Source organism: Temnothorax longispinosus, chromosome 9, assembly GCF_030848805.1.
Source record: "Temnothorax longispinosus isolate EJ_2023e chromosome 9, Tlon_JGU_v1, whole genome shotgun sequence".
Classification (NCBI taxonomy): Eukaryota; Metazoa; Arthropoda; class Insecta; order Hymenoptera; family Formicidae; genus Temnothorax; species Temnothorax longispinosus.
In genome coordinates, this window is record NC_092366.1 from 8,903,868 (window position 1) to 8,916,581 (window position 12,714).

At 35.6% G+C, this 12,714-nt stretch overlaps 3 protein-coding genes across 19 annotated transcripts in view; 2 read left to right on the forward strand and 1 right to left on the reverse strand.

Moving 5' to 3' along the window:
• The first annotated feature begins 123 nt into the window (after positions 1-123).
• On the forward strand, positions 124-3,112 carry LOC139819545 (uncharacterized). 2 transcript variants are annotated; one of them, XM_071788969.1, is made up of 4 exons: positions 124-613; positions 725-997; positions 1,783-2,423; positions 2,800-3,112. In XM_071788969.1, the coding sequence occupies exons 2-4, from the start codon at positions 961-963 to the stop codon at positions 2,995-2,997; spliced, it is 876 nt and encodes a 291-aa protein (XP_071645070.1). In that variant the 5' UTR covers positions 124-613; positions 725-960; the 3' UTR covers positions 2,998-3,112. The 2 variants fall into 2 exon arrangements, with proteins under 2 accessions (XP_071645070.1, XP_071645069.1); XM_071788968.1 differs by having other exon boundaries at positions 124-997.
• A 641-nt stretch (positions 3,113-3,753) lies between these two features.
• Rad51d (Rad51 recombinase D) lies at positions 3,754-10,668 on the reverse strand. Of its 9 annotated transcripts, none has more exons than XM_071788961.1 (6): positions 10,613-10,668; positions 6,631-6,793; positions 6,012-6,158; positions 5,264-5,479; positions 4,859-5,035; positions 3,754-4,198 (listed from the first exon to the last, which is right to left on the reverse strand). In XM_071788961.1, the coding sequence occupies exons 1-6, from the start codon at positions 10,651-10,653 to the stop codon at positions 3,884-3,886; spliced, it is 1,059 nt and encodes a 352-aa protein (XP_071645062.1). In that variant the 5' UTR covers positions 10,654-10,668; the 3' UTR covers positions 3,754-3,883. The 9 variants fall into 9 exon arrangements, with proteins under 9 accessions (XP_071645062.1, XP_071645068.1, XP_071645063.1 ...); XM_071788967.1 differs by lacking the exon at positions 10,613-10,668 and adding an exon at positions 9,133-9,283; XM_071788962.1 differs by lacking the exon at positions 10,613-10,668 and adding an exon at positions 8,538-8,706 and having other exon boundaries at positions 5,264-5,474; positions 6,046-6,158; positions 6,658-6,793.
• The window catches only part of Dom (domino helicase), a 34,847-nt gene continuing 31,116 nt past the window's right edge, over positions 8,984-12,714 (forward strand). For 3 of the 8 annotated variants that reach the window (XM_071788949.1, XM_071788952.1, XM_071788953.1), the window contains exons 1-2: positions 9,896-10,618; positions 12,171-12,379. In XM_071788949.1, coding sequence (XP_071645050.1) covers positions 12,182-12,379 — 198 coding nt within the window. In that variant the 5' untranslated portion in view covers positions 9,896-10,618; positions 12,171-12,181. Of the gene's footprint in view, positions 9,125-9,895; positions 10,619-10,809; positions 10,901-12,170; positions 12,380-12,714 lie in introns of those variants that run through there. The other 5 variants (XM_071788950.1, XM_071788957.1, XM_071788955.1 and 2 more) reach the window with 5 other exon arrangements.

Below are 12,714 nucleotides of genomic sequence, written 5' to 3' on the forward strand. Positions count from 1 at the left end.
CGGTCAAATACATACGAATTCCGGGCCCTTAGTGAAGAACCTCATTGTAGACCCAGCATTACTTATGCTGGGTCTACAATGCGTGTCGCAAAGTCGTGAATTGCAAGAATTGACCAATCACAGTCGAATTTGAGGAGAATGATCGACTGTGATTAGTCAATTCTTGCGATTCACGACTTTGCGACTCGTATTGTAGACCCAGCATCATTAATGTGAGTGCGATTATAATGTGCCGAAGCCTACGCAGCTGTGAACGATCATGCGCGCCTGCACGAATGGACAACCCGCCATGCTGATCTGTACATATGTCGGTTGTCGGTGCAACTAAAATATAAATTGATTTTTTACTGACCGAGTTGCCTATATTCAGGACTTCAGGAGCATATGACCGACCGCTACCAAATAGCTTTTCCGGAATAGATTTGCTAGATAAACATTAATTAATAATAATTATATACATATGTATATAATTAAATAATCCAAACCATACTACACAATTAAATATTACTTAAAGATTTTTTTTTATTATTACTCAGGATATAATATTTATCTTTTGTAAAATGTTTTTTGGATATCAATGTTTCTAGTGATATCATATAATTAATCTTTTACGGTACAAAAATATTTCTTCTTATATATGTAAGATCTAATAGGAATAAGTTTACGCGCCGAGGATTTCAAATGTGCTTTGGTGGGAAGGAAATGACAAGCAGCATTCTTACAGCTAGATGTAAACATCATTGCCAGGATATTGATTGTGTTATGAAGAAAAGAACCAACGGACGAATCGTATTAAATCGTACATCCATAACGACAAGCGGGTTAGACCGGTTAGACTGACATTCTCTACATGAACGTTAAATGATGAGCATCGATCATATTCTGATATAAAAAAGAAAGAGCTCACAAGAGAAAGAAGAGTTACATTAACGGACGTGTCAAGAAATACATTGTTTCACGATGCTGCTCAATTACACCTTGGTCCCGTTCTTGCTAGGTAAGTTAACAATAAGTACAGCATTCGAATCCAACTTCGCGTGTATATTATTAATTATCATATCTATCAGCAACCGCAAGATCCAGTCCTGATCGTTTAACCCAGTCCTGGCGTTTTCCTTGATTTAAATGTTTATCATGTGTTCGGTCGTATTTCACTTATATATTATTTTATTATCAGTTGTGCATAAAATCTCTCAACAAATGCAGCCATTACTTTTATAATATTTAGATTTTAAAAATGAATTAAAGAGATATACCTACATTATAAATCGAATTTAATAAAAGAAATTATCAAGTTCAAATACAGCATTCATTTGTGACTTTTCTCGAAGATTTTACCATCTTATTACTTCGCAAATATCTTCCTTTTAAGCACACGGATATCTGAACTAAAAGACAATGTTTATAACATATGATGCTATAAATATATAGTATTAATTATATATTTATTATTAAATGTATAATAATAAATATGTAATTATCTATTGAATATATAATATTAAATATATATAATATATAATGTATAATATATAATATATAATATTAGTCGTAGAATTTTTTCTATAAAATATATATTTTATTTAGTAGAAGAAGTTGAAGTTCTACGGATAATTTAAAAGTGAATAAGATATAATCACAATTTTTAAGAAAATAATTACAAAGATTAATTTTTATAATTGTATATAATATTTTATATACTTATACTTATAAAATATATTATATGTATAGATGACAATATTCTGATATTATATCTGATTATACGTTTTTTGTTTATTTATTTAGCACTCAAAGTCAACGTCCCAGAAGGAATAAGGGATTTTAATGCAGAATATTTGTTCGATTTTGACCGAACTACTGTAGTATACAAAGAATACCCCGAAACTACACAAATAACTGCAGCATTAATATGTCAGCCTTTTCAATTGTCGGGTCTCCGCTGTTTCTTACACGACGTCATGACCTTGAAAACCGTATTAAAGTATAAAAATCGAGATACAGAAGAGATCGCGAGAGAGCATATCAAATACGAAAAGTGGTTTATAATTAATTTCAATGAGCATGGGGTACAGGATGTACTCGTGCATACAAAATCTGAGGGCACGATCAGAAAAATTATTGCAGATATTGCTAAACATTTCAACATAAGTGGTGGTCTGATAACTAAAATATTAAATTTTACAACCGGTTTGACCGTCAGGGAAACGACACCATTAGGCAATTGCAGAATCAAGTACAATATGACTGTGCTGTATGGAAACTACGAGAGGAACGAGAAACAGGATCTCAAGTTCCAAATTATACCGTTTGCGATGGCAAAGCAATTTGCTGAACTAAGAGATGCACATATACGTATTGAGAAAAACAGACTAAAATGCAAATTACCCTCAGCACGAGTTAGCGTTTTGGCGAACAGGATAGAAATGGTACGTACATGTATTTTTTGTGCTTTACACTTTCATCATTCCTGTTTTATTCTTACTAACAAAACAAACAAAAATTAGTTATTGCACGTCGGCTTTGGTGACTTTCTGTAATTAATTTTTTAATTGCTTCAATCAATTACTGTCATATTAAATCCTTGACTGCAAATTCTGTATATATGGCTGTAGCTAGGAACGAGAACCTTATATTTACGAAAAGGCACAGCATTGCGCAACGACAGATTCATAAAATATAAATATTTACCATGTTTCAATAGTCTAATAATTCTTTTATTGGAAAATTAGTATATCGTTATATTTACTTCATTATTTCAACTTCTCTGCTCAAAATTAACTTTTTCTTTAATAAATCTTGTAGGACAAGTATAACTATAAAATGGAAATAGCCAATGATAAATTAAATATATCATCTGCAACGCGTATGCTAGATGACCTATGCGAGCTGGATGTTTGTTTTATAATGACGGAAACAGTACTACTTAATCTAACTAACATCAGATCTCCACAAACTGTAGCACAGAACGAGTTTTATAAATGGACCGCTTTCAACATTTAATCAAATTTTATAAATATACATTCTGTAATGTCTGTACATAAATTCTTTAGCTATTTTAGCTATTTATGCCAAATCTTTTTTGTATTTACAGAATTTGTTGCTGATAGATATTATTAAATAACATTTGATAAAAATATGACTTGCTTCTTGTCCTTGATATAACAACTTATGATATTTCTCATGATATCTCATATAAGTAATAACATTGACTCCTCTTATAAAGCTTGCATCATATATTGAGGATGCATCATATTTGCTCACTTGTAGTGCAGAAGGTAGTGCAATTTGGCGGAGTTGTAGCATTCAGTATTGAAATAATTCTACTAAATGATGATTTATTATAATGACAAAAGTTCATTATAATAGCAAATATATATATAACATCTATTACTTCACTAAAAAAATATATATATATATTTTACGAAGTCCATTTTGCTTTAATGTAATTGATTACAATAGTTATATCATCATTAAATTAATTACTGTTTATACGTCAATTAATATTAAAGAGTAATATTTTGAGAGAATTTTCGAGATTTTATTTGTACTTCAAAACAAAAAGATTAAAAGTTAATAATTTTACGCGACAAATATAAGATATAGTCGGAAAAGTGATATAAATGATAAAATTAATATCAGACAATTAATATTAAATAAAAAATGACTGTAAACACAATATTCATATACTATTGCTAGCATATTATACTTCGTCAAGATTATCGTTCATCCTGTATATATATATGGAAGAAATAGATATAAGATTAAAAAAATATTTATTATAAAAAATAACATCGAAAGAAACATCGAATATCACAATTTAAGAAATAATGTTTTGTAACTTAATAACGATCAATCATATATGTAAATATTGATTTACTATAGCTTATTATGAAGTGACTCCGATATCGTTTATAGTTACAGTGCAGAACGAGTTCTCGATTAATCTCAGATCCTTCCAAATGTTAATCCTCCGAGTTTCACCATGTCGCCTTGCTATCAGCAATCTCGTGGCTGGTATCCTCGCCCAATATTTTCCTAACGCCGGTGTTATGTTGGCGGGGTCCGTTTGCTCCCATCGAGTAACTGAATTCACAGTAATTACGACTGCCTGGTATTCCTTTGTGAGGAATCGACATACGTCGGCTAAATCGTCGAGCTCATAAGTCGTCTCGAAATCACTTTGTTGTGCGTATCGTGTTACCTCAACAAAGAAATAATCAATTATTAAAAAAAAAACGACCATTCATATAATTTTAATGTCACGAAATTAATATTGACCCTTGGTTATCACATGGAGTCAAAGTGACCCCATTTTTCAAGTAATATATCTTAAAAGTACTATGCAAAATTTTGAGCAAAAAATATTGAAAAATAAGTTATGATTTTTTTTTCGCAAAATGTTTTTTTTCCGGAACTTACATTTTTAAGAATTTGTTTGAACATGATGAACCACTCAAAAAGGTAATTTTTTATAATGAGAATATATTCAACCATGTTTAAACTTAATTATAGAATTTTTTGCGATCAACTTAAACTGTTAATTTTTTAACAACAGCTGCATAAAAATTGGGGTCAAATTGACCCCGTGTAATAAATGTGTTCGAAAAAAGAGGTGTAACAGCCAAGGGTTAACACATCATAGTTTCGGGATTTACGTTATTTAACTTAATATTACAAGTCACTTATTAACAGATTGACAAAAAATGTTATTTCTTAATAATGTTAATTGTAATATTATTAACGTGACACATTAATAGTGTATAATTTATATTACTAATAGTAATATATAAAATATAATTGACGATACTTGAGAAGAGTTATATTAATGACCAATAAATTAGAGATTTATCTATAAAGATACCTTGAAGATAACTGCTGGTAAGGAATCGATTATCACAAGAAGAGCCTTTTTCCCTTCGAAAGACGCACCATTCCGCTCCTGTTTGCAAAGAGTTACCAATTGTTGCAGGGCTCGTATCAATTCACGGGAGGAACGCACTCGACAAACCTTTGTCCTGCGCAATGCATCTTCTATAATCTGCAAAAAAAAAACGAGGTCATTTCTCAGAATTCAGCAACATTTTAAAGATAATGAATAATCATATGAAAAGTTTATTTAAGAAATTTTGTTTTTGTTCTTTAATTATTTCTTTCTTTTTTTAAGAGGATACCTTTTGTGATTATATTACTGATGTGATTGTAATAAAACAACATGCACTAATACTTTTATGAACATCTAATCGTTATTTATAGCTAACATTATCACTTTTTGTGTAAAATTCCTCGCCCTCATGATCTCCTCGTATCGCAACCTGGAGAAATCTTTTTTCGTGTCGATATACCATACAACGACGTCCGACCGGCCAGCGACGTTAGCTGCTACCGTCATACATAATTGAGTTTTCCCGGAGGATGAGGGTCCGCACAACTCGCACAACTGTCCTGGGTACAGGCCACCCTTCAGCAATTCGTCCAAACTATCCTACCGAGAATAAGACGTTAGATACTAAAAAACCAGCTGTTTTTTCTTCTTTATTTGTGAAAGCAATTGAAGGATACAGGGTGAAAATAATCGATATCCATACGGAGTAATTTCTATAAAAACGCAATTTTAAGTTTCAAGACATCAGATAGTTTACGTTATTATAGATTTACGTACATTATAGATTTACGTACATTATAGACGTACAGTATAGATTTTCCATACTAGCAGTAAATATCGGAACGCAGCTTTAGTATTTACATTGTATGTTGGACTTTAATGGCTTATCTTCACAAACGCGTGGACTATGATCGTTTTCCACAGCATAGTACAATTCTTTCGGCCTTATTTCCAATAAATTGTAACTGTTCTTGATCAAAACAGGTAAGAATACTGAAAGTTCTTTAAAAATGTCACAAGATAGCACGATCAGATCAATTTCGACAAAAAGTCAACTTTGATCGTTTTCCCCTATATCTTTCAATTGTATACTATATGAAATTTTTCGTATCGGATAGTTTTTACTAGTCACGATCAGTTCGATTGGAAGATGACATGTCGCAAACCTCGTTACATTGGTCGGAATTACGTGGCTACGTTCCATCATGAGGAGGTGCTTTGCGTTCCTCTTTGCGCCACCGAACTTCCTCAGTATGTGCTGCTTCATTAGCAATACATCCTACAAATGCTAATATTGTACTAAATTTGCAAACATTGAACGAGCCACATAACTATCTTCTCTATCAGTCTCTAATTCATTTTATTATCTACATATGTACGTGGGTAGTCTGAAAAGTTTTGACCCTTAAACATTATTTTTTCGGTCGAATTCGGTCAAATTTTTCAACATAGTCTCCTTTTAAGTCAATGTTAAGCTCAAAACTTTTCAGACTACCCTCGTATATTTCTTTCATTCTTTTCAAAGAAAAAATTAAGTGGATTAATGTCGATTAAAAGAAACTAAATTTATAAATCAAATGTCTTATCGGTAGAATTATCATCCAATTTAATTTCAGCGTTTTGAAATTGTTCTAACTCCTGACGTTCAACTCCTAACGTCTAAACAACGGTGCACTTATTCTCGCGCATGACAGGTACGAATTTCAAATGTCTTTACTTCGTTTACCATCCTTCTTTCGCAGGATACACACCGTGTGCGTAAAATTAGTAAAACTCGCCAGTTTAATCGGATCCGTCGAGACGAAATCTACGACTGTGACCACGTTTCTCCGTCGCAAATTTTCCGTCACCATCTCCGACAGATTCGGATGAACATCCGCGTTCAGTTTAACCATCCTTGAACTTCCGTTCAACCTGTAAAATGAATAAACAGAGTATAGAAATTTTCCCTTTAAAAAAGAAACCTAGGAAGTCGAAATAAATTAAATAAATGTAGATAAGCATCTCCCATTACGCTCTTTTTCCTTGAAAACTACGCGCGAAATATCACAGATCTTCCCAATAAACACCGAGCATCAGTTACCTAGCTTATATCTATATTAATATAACTTCTCACTCAACAATGTAAATGTAGTATGTGCGTGCTTGGTGTTTATTGGGTTTTTGCTTAGATAATAGATTATTAAAAAATTCATTATATTTTTATATACAATTGCAATTCTTCATTAGACGTTACAAAATACATTCACACGGATAAATAATATATTTATGCAGTACGCGAATGAACGCTGTATATTATTGCAAATAGTAAATGTATAATAATTGGTTTTAGTAAAATCACATTCTATTGGTTTTACAATTTTCTACTGCGAGAATAAAAAAAGACAAATTGTGGAAAGTAGTATTTTAAATTCTAGGTATAATAAGAAATATAAGAATTTAAGTAGAGAAATAGGTGGCCCTAAATTGATGGATTAAATTTGAGGAAGGAATATATGGATAAATATGATAAAGGCGAAATTATTAGAGCTCTGATAAACTTAAGATGTGGTAATTTGGAGGACGCGAATATGTATTGGTTAAAAGAGGAAAGAGGTATTTGTATGTTTTGTAAACAAGGTAGGGATAACACGAATCATTATGTATCAGCATGCGAAGCGATAAAAAATTGGTTTATAGAATTAGGTAAGAATAATAAAGAAAGATTAGAGAGGCTTTGGAATGATGAAATGGGCAGCATCAAAGAGAAGATATTGTTAAGATTATATAGAGAACGGTCAGCGTTAGAGAAAAAAGAGCGAAAAAGAAGGTTGGATTAAAACATAGAAGGTCAATGTGTATCAATATGTGCAATAGTTACTTGTAAGTTAGGATAGTAGTGTATGAATGGAAGGATGAATGATTAAGGTTATTTGTAAATCAAGTCCACTTCTTGGCTATGTAGCTGAAGTTAACAATAAATATACATATAAATATATATATATATATATATATATATATATATATATATATACTGCGAGAATAAAAGCTGACAAATATATAAACATTATCGTAAAAATGTGCGTTTTTTTTTGTGAGATTACGTAATTTTGAAACGCTCGGCACTTAGAAAAAGATAAAAAAAGATATTTAAAAATTACGAACATCATTTGTAATAAAAAAAATCGTTTCTTAATCGACGTGGGGCACAAGTAAATGGATGCGACGCGACTGATATGGAAATGAAAGCGGTTATCTTCACAACGCAGAAGCGTATGTAATAGTACCTACATATATATAACAAAGCGGAGTAACGATACATATACGATTTATAGTGTTACTCTAATAAATTTAGGCGCTTATCAGGGAAATGTAAGATTTTTTATAGCTGAAGAGAAGTTCTAACGCAATCATCATAGCGCAACAATTTAAGGAAAAAAAAAACACAAATCTCTATATTCCGACACGCGCAGAAATTCACATCGGATCGGATTCCATTCGATTCTTCTTTCTTTCTTCTTCTATTGAATTGGCGCCTGCCGCTTTTCAGCGGACAATTTTGGCCAGATTTGTAACTGTTTGTTAAACAAAGTCTGAATCACTGTTAGCGTAGCGAAGTCTAAATGGAAATTACTGAAAATCTGAGTGGAATCAATGCAGACAGTAACAGTCGCAATACTTAAAAAAATTTTCCTTCCAGACAAAACACGTCCGAACCGGTCCGCGCACGTTGAGCGAAAATTCCATTCGATTCGACTGTGAACTTTCGTCGCGCATAATTTTTAAAAAGCGTTATCTCGCGCGCGCGCCCTAGCTCTCTTCCGGCGGTATCGAACGGGCCCCGAGCCGAGAGCCGAGCCGCCAATCGAGACCGGAGTACCGGGGCCACAGTGGCCACACGCCGCGCACAGTGGTGTCAAGCGTTTCACTTCCATGGCACGTCCCGGCGCCGCGGCGATCGGGATCTGAGATCTGAGTCCGAGTCCACCGTCGCGTGGACCGTTCTGCGGAGAGGACGCGCCCCGAAAGGTCGGAGGATCCCCCCGGAATATGGCGATCGAGATTCCCGCGCGAGGAAACGCCGTCCGCCAGCAGCGGCAGCGGCAGCGACAGCGACAGCGACAGCGGCACGCGTCCGCCCGCGAGGCACGCACGTGCGCGCAAGAAGCAACGACGATCGAACGGCGCACCGCCCGCACTCGTCGGTACCGGCGACGCGCGGCACCGACGACGATGGAGTGACTCGGAAAGAGGATCGATGCACGGGTACGTACCACACACACGACGATACGCCGATCGGAGTACTCGGAATATCGCAGGGGAAACGGAGCCGCCGTGCCACGTGGCGTGTACTTCAGGTCGGTGCATGACCTCGCGTCCCTCCGTGATTTTCTTCTTTACTTTCGAACCTTTACTGCTTTACTTTCTGCACTCTCCTCGCCAGAGACTGCTCTTTTCTCTTTTTTTTTTCTTCTCAAATGAGAACAGTATCCGCTTTGTTTCGAGCGCGGAAAATATAACGGCTGCTCTTCTTGCGTTTTCTGTGCTTTCTTTGTTTAAATAAGACAAATTCGAACTTGGAAAGAGAAAGAAGGCAGGAGAACGAAGTGTAAAAGGTGTAGCAGAAACGAGATTTTATCTGAATTTCTTTAAAATATTACTTTAAGATAAAGATAAAATGTAGTGAAGCCAGGAGATGGAAGATTAATCACATGAAAGTTAATTTTAATGGAACCACACAGCACTACGAAGTAAAAGTAAGTTCAGTCAAAGATGTGTCGGAAATAATTTTACCGTGAATGTGTTATAACGGATTAAGTAGAGCTTTTGAAAGCGTGATCAGATTAGCTATCGAATAGATTTTTCAAATTTTTGAATAAATTTTTTTAGGCTCTGAAAAAGAAGAAAATTAAAGCTTCTTGTTCGTGTTTTATATTATTACATTCAAATCATGCGAAAATCACATTTATATAGAGTCGATTGTGTATCTTGAAATAAGATAAAAATGAGGTAATTCACTTTTGTTCACTTTAGTAAATTTCATCTTGTTTCTCGAAATGCAATGCATTAATCGATCCCCACGTGGCCGTTTGATTTTACTTTTTCAGCCATCCAGTAGAATTATACATGATCGTAGAGACGTAGATAATTGAAATAATAAATAAATTAAAGTAAAACATAGATGATCGTATAAGTAGAGTATCATCGAGGATAATTGCGGGGTACACTTAATTTTCATCGTCAGGCGAGAGAAGAACTCGAAATTGAATGGCCATATTTAGCGTTGCGCGTAGCGCGGGGCGTAGAGAGCGGCGATGAGGAAAAAAAACGAACAGACCCGGGGATGTGAGTTAGCAGAATTCCAGCCGCCGCGCGTACGAACGTATTGGGCGGGTCGACCAATCGCGCGCGTTGTCACGTGCCACGTTGCCGCGCGCGACGATTGCGACCGGCCAATCGGCGCGCGGCGCGGCGCGACCGCGCCATCTGTCGCGCGACTGGGGCAAACGCTGACCAAGACTGGGGCCGCTTCTGACCGCCTCTGGCCGAAACTCGTCTCGCAGCCGTCGCCATGTTTAGAAGTGTGTACGCGTCCTTGGGCGTGCGGTGTGACGATGCATTGTAAAATATTAGATATAGCTCATGCGCCGTATGTTACGTGAGGTACCCAATTGCGAGTCGACCCACGCGGGACACGGGCGTGACGTTCATTCCCGTGGATGGCGCACCTACGTCGCGGTAATTTGTGATTACATTATGGTAAGTCCTGGCCGTCTCGGAGCCAACGCCAACATGGCGGACGGGAGATTTCCTTTGTATCACGCCGCGCCGCGCCGCGCTGTGTCGCGCGGTCTTCCCCACCCGCGTCGGCGGCCGAGCATCGTCGGCGAGGCTGTTTCCTCGCGTTCCCTATGTCGTCGCGACGCCGACGCGCGGCCGGACGTCTCTCGCCACTCGTCTCACGTCTCGCTCTCCCGACATGTTTCGTCACCGGCGCTCGCCTCGATATAGCATGTCGCTCCCTTCGACGCACGCACGAACGTACGACGCTCTTGAGTAGCCCCCCCGGATCTTCTCGGGCCGTTTCTTCGGCTCGCCGGCTCGGCATCACGCGACAATCGCGTTGACATATCTCCCTGTCTGGCGCTCCGATCCCCCCTCGCGACATCCCGTCGTCGTGCACATTTCAAATTTCGCGTATATTGTATGTCGCGCGGGGTATTTGGCTCCCTCCCCCCTTTTTTAACGCGAATCGACGGAACCGTGCATCGCCTCCTTCGAATTCGCCGCTTTTTCCCTCGCTTTCCCTCTTGATTCATGTTTATAAACGATCGATTCTGCTTCCATCGAACTAACGAGCTTGTCTAGCGAGCCATTGTTACTATCACTTTTTTTTTGTGTCATCCGAAACATTTCTTTATCTGTCCTTCTTCTGTTGTTTTTCTTCGACAATTTGCAATTAAATTACGCGACTGTTTTGCAGGTGCTGTGTGTATTCTAGAGGATAATTTAAATCGATATTGAATTTATTTATTAAAATATGTTTATTAAACCTGTCTTAGAATTCCTTTTTTTTAAATATGCTTACTCGTTCAGAATATATTATACTATCAAGATATTTTTACATTTATTTTCATTTTTTTGCCAGTTTATAATTAAAAAAGGAAATAAAGATTGTGTGTATTTTATATATTAAAAATATATCAAAGTTTATTGAACTGTGAATACCGATTGATCGCATAAATTTTCAGTTTTTTACGTTTATTTATGTAGCTTAATAAGCATATTAAGCTCAATATTGTATACATTATCATTTTTTTATGTGATATTTTATATTCAAATAGGGGATCAGGTAACACTTTATGTATTCTTTAACTGACACTTTACAAATGTCTTATTTTTTAATACTTTCTTTGTTTTTTTTTGTATTTTATTAAAGTAGTAATTGATAATCCTTCAGTTTACTCGATATAATCTTTTTATTTTTAAACTCTAAATTTCAAAATGCACTTTAAACATTTCATATATATAAGAAATTGAAGTATAGGTAGCTTGTTTTTTCATTAAAATTGAAACGTGCTTCTGCATTCACAAATTAAAACAGCAATTTTGAAGTATTTATAATATATTTATAAAAAGAATCAAAATATAAAAACGTATTGTATACTGAATTATATTTATTTTCCATTATTAAAGAGTAATCTCTTCAAAGAGTTAATGTTCGCTCTTCGCATGAGAAGATAAATTTATTATGTGGTACAAGAGTACATTGTGAGTCACCGTATAATACAGCGCTGCTTTGTTTTTTTAGTGTAACGTGCAATGAGTGATAAACAGGGTGCACCTATTTTACCACCCCTTAATCGGGGTGTGGCTAATAATGGCGGAAATAACGGAAGTTCAGCTCAACAGACTGTCAGTCTGCAGCAGGTTCTCGCTACCGCTCAAGGCCTCAACGTGCTTGCTACTACTAGTGGGCAACAGTTCGTTATTACGACTCAGGTTCCTGGTCTCACACAGGTATCTACGTTTGTACAAATAACCAGAGTTTGCATATTATGTTTCATGAAACGGATATATGTTACAGTCTTTTAAATAACGATGGATGATAAATATATTCCTTTCATAAAGTGTATGTTTTAACTAGCTTCATTATTTGAAATATCTTGATTAGCAATTAATAATTTAATCACACAATCGAGTATTTTAATTTCTATTTTTATTATTCGTTGGTCATTAATAGTGTTCGGTAATTGTGATGGTCTATCATTAATTTAATTAGCCAATAATTGTACTTGGTAACAATTGCTGAAGATAGTTTTAATCTCTATTATCTTTTTATTCTGTAACTAACA

Bases quoted from the DNA above. Each gene is read 5' to 3' on its own strand.
- LOC139819545 (XM_071788968.1), top strand. From the start codon at position 961: ATGCTGCTCAATTACACCTTGGTCCCGTTCTTGCTAG. The intron at 998-1,782 runs GTAAGTTAACAA...TTATTTATTTAG, and splicing joins CTTGGTCCCGTTCTTGCTAG to CACTCAAAGTCAACGTCCCA. The intron at 2,424-2,799 runs GTACGTACATGT...TAAATCTTGTAG, and splicing joins TGGCGAACAGGATAGAAATG to GACAAGTATAACTATAAAAT.
- Rad51d (XM_071788958.1), bottom strand. From the start codon at position 8,635: ATGCGCGACGAAAGTTCACAGTCGAATCGAATGGAATTTTCGCTCAAC. The intron at 6,159-6,630 runs GTGTGTATCCTG...TAGCATTTGTAG, and splicing joins TTACTAATTTTACGCACACG to GATGTATTGCTAATGAAGCA. The intron at 5,036-5,263 runs GTGATAATGTTA...TTTTTTTTGCAG, and splicing joins CGAGGAATTTTACACAAAAA to ATTATAGAAGATGCATTGCG.